Raw genomic sequence first — 5883 nt, forward strand, 5'->3', positions numbered from 1 at the left:
CCCCCCCACACCCAACCGGCCCCATGAACAGTCTCAAATGGTTTGCCATGTGTGAATGTTTTGTCTTAGTTATCCACTTCTGTGGTCTATTGTTCTTGCAGCGACACCAGAGCCTGCAGAAGATCCCCGTGTCACAAGGGCCAAGTACTTCATAAGAGATGAATTCTTGGTGAGTGTTTCTTGTTTGTTCCATATTTAACGACACATTGATTCCTCAACTGACAGATCAAAACTAAAAAGAAAAAACAACTCAGGCACTCAAGGACACATTACACAATACTATACATCTTTATTAATGTAGCGGTTTCACAACAGCTGCAGTTGTAACAAAACGCTTTACAGAGCAGTTAACAAAATATGGTAATATAACACAACTCATGACATAAGACATGGACAGTCATGCAATCATAACCACTATTCCTGCATATGCCTTGTTGTTGGAAGGAATTACAGATGAAAGAGGAGAGATTCAAAGTGTCCTTTCACCAGTGGATCAGAGACGTCATGCTCAAAATGTAAACAAGAAGCTGTAGCGTCCATTGATGAAAAAGAGATTGGTTCACTTTTCCTCTCCCATGAAAATCCACTTCAATTCCAAGCACCGAATCTCTGGTCCATATGCGCTCCATGCCGACGCTCATCTCTCCTCATCCTCAGCTCCAGCAGCCATCCATCCAGCATACTTTACACCTGTTTTTAAAATACAGTGAAAACGCTACACAATCCATTTTGTCACACTGGTCTACCTTTTTCTAATTTAGAATAAAAAAATTAAAACAACTACAAGAAATAATGGAAGTCTAAAAAAATGGGCTGTCACAGCATCATTAAACCTTGTTTTTATTCCCCCCATTCTGATCCATACAATCACAGACGCATTCAAACCTCCACTGAAGAGGTTCCACTGTAAATAGATCAGCTGATTTTTTTTTTCCTCTCGAGACATGTCGATTGGGTGGATTTTAATTCAAATTTTCTTTTAGTTGCCAATAACAAAGGCAAAATACTGCTTGAGAGGTACCAAAAGAGGGCGCTGTTGATTTAGTCTGCCAGTGAGCTGTAGCATCCCACCAGACACAATTATGCCCATGGCGGCTCATAGAAAAGTTCTCAATTGTGCATCAAGAATAAACAACACAAAAACTGAATCTATCCTTTTCCAAGCAGTGTACATTAGTTAGGACAGACGTTGAACTATGGAAGCTGTAAAAGGAAAATGATTTAAAAAGAAAGAGAAAAAAAAAAGAAATTTAAAATTATCTCAAACCCATCCCCCATCCGTTATCTGAACTGCTTCTCATTATATTAATAGCTGAAGTCAGTTTACCGCTCTAGTATATCATCCTCTGTGAACCCCGAACTGTTCTCCTAAATGCAGTTAGACAAACGCAACACAGATGAAGCTTTTGGAACCGAACAACATTCTTTTGCCTGAAATAAATGCATGCTGCATGCAGAATCTGAAGCCCAACTTTGCTGATTTTTGATGGGTTTATGTGCTGAAATAACTTAGTTCCTTGAAAAGTAGTAAACAGAGATTGAATATTTTCTCTACAAAGACTGTGAGGTCAAGTGGGAAGTCAGCACTGCCACACATTGTTTTGTTTTATTTTTTTTTTTATCTTCCTCTCCTTTTTACATCTGGCAATCACTTACATGGCTATCTGCTTTGAACTATGGAAGCTGCTGGGGAAAAAAAGATTTTTAAAAAATCGCTCTGACAAATAAATTGAAAAGGTTTTTTTTTTAATGTCATGCATTTATTATAGAGGCGATTCATAGCTAACAAAAAATAACTCCACAAATAAATGAAAATGATTTCCAATACAGGAATTAGGTACAAGTTGTCCTTCTGAAAAGTATTTTCCTTTGATTTTAATGAATTCAAAATCAATTACCTTTTTCATTGCAGTCGGAAAAGCACACTCAAAAAGAAATGTTGCCGACTGAAAATTATGTCATAGTTGTTCAGGCATTGACCAGTCCACCAGCCCATCTTGAGAACATTACATGACCAAACTCAGAAAAAAATATATGATATTGTCAAGAACATTTTGGAGTTGACTTCCCCTTCAATTTGATCATGTGCATTGGGTGCACATGATTAAGTTGTGGTAACCTGATGCAATTTTCCCATCTTCTTCTGATACATAAATTGTCAAATACACATCAATTGAACACATTGTAATCATGAGAAACCGATGTGTGCGACATGTAGGATTTCATTAAATTCAAATGAGGGCTTTTTTTTCCTTCAGTATACAAACTTAGACACAGCAGCAATCTCCTATTACTGAGATGATGTCGTTCTGTTCCTTCTCCAGAGGATCAGCACTGCCAGCGGGGACGGGAGGCACTACTGCTACCCCCACTTCACCTGCGCCGTCGACACGGAAAACATCCGCCGTGTCTTCAACGACTGCAGAGACATCATCCAGAGGATGCACCTGCGGCAGTACGAGCTCTTGTGATGGGACGGCAAAATAAAAAGGAAAAAGCAAAACAAAAAGAACAAACTTGGGAAACACCCTGAGGCTTTGAACTCTTCCACAGACATGCCAAAAAGACACTTAAAGCAGTACATGATGCCAACTTCCCCTCGCTGCTAACTCCATTCTGATGGACGAGTCTGAGGGGGCGTGGTCTACAACCAACCCTCACTTTGGCCACTTTTCTCCTCTGTCACACAAGTCTGGACTGGATGGAATTCACTTTACATTTGCAGCCGCTTGGAGTGTTGCCACTTTGATGGAGCGAGAGAACTGTTGCGCACAGATGGGAACAGATCTCCTATATGCTTGACCGAAATACAAGTGTCGTGCTCAGATATTGAATCGTACTGCACATGGGAGCATGAAGACGCACACGCACACACACACACACACACACAGCGGTCTTTCCTGTCACATATGCACATTGTGATATTCAAAAGTGACATTTGGTCACACGCTCTTGGATGGATCCGATCTGCATTTAGCGAGTCGCAACAGAAATCCACAAACCGTTCTGCGGAGTAGAACCTGTTCATCAAAGAGCCACTTTTTTTTAATATGCTTTGAGATTCAACCCATTGGAGCCCAGTTACAGCGCCGACAAAAGTTTAACGAGCAAAGAAGGCGGTGTGTTCCCTGATGGCTTGTCCACAAATGGAACAGGTGGGCCTCCGCCCCCTGCTGGAATTTGAACTGAACACAAGAGACAAAGGAACGGAGAAAAGAAGCCCTCCAGTTGACTACAGAGATCATACATCATGCATTTGAGTTGAAGACTTCTATGGGACTTAGCAAACAGGGCAAAAAGCATCCAGTACAGTATCTAAGTTAAAGAGAAAAGTCTTTTGCCAACACAGCTGTTTTTTTTTCCTTACTTTTGGGGGTTTGTGTAGACTTGTGTGCCATTGTGCCCTGCGTGCTTGCTCGCTCTCTCTCCTCTTCCCCCCCTTACCTCCCTCCCTCCCCCAACCACCCTTTTCCTCCTCTGATTTGCATCTGCACTGAAGAGGGGGGAAAAAAGACTATTTAAGAGGAGGAAGAAAATGGCAGAAAACAAACAGGACACTATCTCCTTCCTCTGCCATCCCTCCCCATCTGTCTATTTTACTTTACTGCTGAACTATTATTCTTGTACAGACTGTAAAATGTATTATTTTGTACAACTTTACTGAGAAAAAAAATAACTTTTAGAAGATCCCTGTGCCTTGATCACGACTGTACGTGTGTAATGAGCTAAAGTTGGTGTCATTCTGCGCTGTATAGCTTGGCCAATTAATCCCCCCCTCACCTCTCCACTTCCTTTTCTTTATCTTCATCCCCCAGGCTGCCCCCCCCTCTCTAACTCTCCCTCTATCTGAGGGACATACAGTATGTTTGTAGCTCTTTTTGTTGGTTCATTTCTCTTCCTTATATTCCCCCTTCTGTTATGATTTAAATTTCTATTTTTGGATACATACCCCCCAAAAGGATGAATATATGAAATGTATATGAAAAACAAAAGTATTTTATTAGAATCATATTGCAAATTGTACACTCAACAGTGTGCGCTTTATAAGTTAAATCGTTTGAACTGAAGTTTTTTGTTTTGTTTTGTTTTCTCGCATACATTTTGGAAGGTTTTAAAAGGGAAAATGAACCGATGCAAAACATTGCCTTGTTTGTACACAGGTCATATTCTTTTGCTACCAAAATATCTCCCAGAAAACAACCAAAAATATTTTTCACTTTATTTGTGGAGGGGGCAGTGGGTGGGTGCTTCTTCCTAGCCTGCACATCAGAGTCATCTCTCATTTTATGTATGCGTCATTTATGAGTCTTCTGAATTGGAGCTCTTGAGAAATAAAGATTTTTGCGGAGGGGGTGTGAAGACAGCGCCAGGTCCGTCCTTGCACACGCAATGACACAACACGTTACATGCAAGCTTCACTGTTATTTTGGCAGCCTTTCTACATCTGATATGCATTCGTTATTCAAATAGTTGAGCATGAAGATCCTCAAATGACTTTCTGACGGGTGCCCTGTTGAGACACCGAAGATCATTTCAGTCTGCTTTTATAAGGATACAGTGAACCTCAAAAGTCAAGTTTTATAATACTACTTGACCGTTCATAATTCACCTTACTTACAACCATAAGGACATGCAAAAAAAAAAAAAAAAAAAACGTTTCCAATCCTAACCTTTATAGAGCCAAGGCCTGCGGTACATCGACCATGGCGCCGGCACGCGCTCCCTAGTGTCTTATATGTTGTCATTTTCGTTCGTTTTTGACTACCCGGTGTCGCTTACTTACTCAAGAGGAGACTCACTAAGCACTGTAGAGTCTACAATCGGAAACACTCAAGGTTTTCCGGAGTTAAAAGCTGTGCGGGGCGGCTGCACTGTACGGAACATGAAAAACGCCGCCGAAAAAGGGCGAAGCGAGCCGGCGCGCTAGTGAATCTACATCAGCGCGGATTTTTAACCCGCTCCCATCGATCGATTTTGCTAATCTTCGTTCTCTGCCAAACAAGATAGATGAACTTTTTCTCACGATGACCCACAAAACCTTCGCATGTTTTGACGTGTTCTGCTTCACCGAAACCTCGCTCAACGACCGCCACCCGGACGCCGCGCTGCACCAGCCCGGTTTCCGCCTCCTCTGAGCCGATCGCGACACGGAGCTATCGGGGAAAGCAAAAGGTGGTGGAATATACTTCTATATCAACGAAGAATGGTGCGCTGGCGTCACGAAGCACAACGCACGCTGCAGCCGGGACTTTGAGCCGCTCTTTCTAAACTAAGCCATACTATTCACCACGTGGGTTCTCCTTCGTACTCGCAGGTGTTTACATCCCATCGCCTGGTAACGTGAACACAGCATTTCAAACGCTGGCTGACCAAGGAAACAAACTCGAGCTAAAGCATCCACTCACCCGTTATCATTTTGGGTGATTTTAATAGAGCACAACTTAACCGTGAACTTCCCAGATATAAGTAGCACATTGATTGTTTCACCAGAGAAAGCAACATCTGTTACACGACACGTAAAGACGCACACCAGTTCGGTGTGCCCACGCAGCACTGGGCTTTTCTGATCACTGTTTAATTCACCTACATCCCTACATCATACATGGCAATGGCGAGTGATGAAAAAAGCGGAAGGGGCGTGGCCTGGACGGGGCGTGGCCTGGAAGGGGGCGTGGTTACTTACAAAAGTGGCACTAAACATGCTGAAGATGAAGTGTATTAAATTTACACAGTTTGAAAATTGAACAGAAAAAAATCCCAAGATCGCCACTATTCTTTCAAGTGAAAATTTGTGCAATTTTGCCTGTGCATTCCTGGTGAGCACCAATATGTAACTCCAAATTTGCTGCTCAAAATCAAAACTAAAAAAGTAAACACATTCCC

General features: G+C 42.1%; 1 protein-coding gene across 1 annotated transcript in view; it reads left to right on the forward strand.

The window, feature by feature from the left end:
* Positions 1 to 4363, forward strand: part of gnas (GNAS complex locus) — a 35383-nt gene extending 31020 nt beyond the window's left edge. Inside the window, exons 11-12 of the mRNA XM_019873105.1 lie at positions 102 to 169; positions 2325 to 4363. Of these exons, the coding sequence (XP_019728664.1) occupies positions 102 to 169; positions 2325 to 2471 (215 nt within the window). The 3' untranslated portion in view covers positions 2472 to 4363. The remainder of the gene's footprint in view (positions 1 to 101; positions 170 to 2324) is intronic.
* The last annotated feature ends 1520 nt before the right edge of the window (positions 4364 to 5883 follow it).

Source organism: Hippocampus comes, unplaced genomic scaffold (assembly GCF_001891065.2).
Source record: "Hippocampus comes isolate QL1 unplaced genomic scaffold, H_comes_QL1_v1.1 scaffold28, whole genome shotgun sequence".
Taxonomy (NCBI): Eukaryota; Metazoa; Chordata; class Actinopteri; order Syngnathiformes; family Syngnathidae; genus Hippocampus; species Hippocampus comes.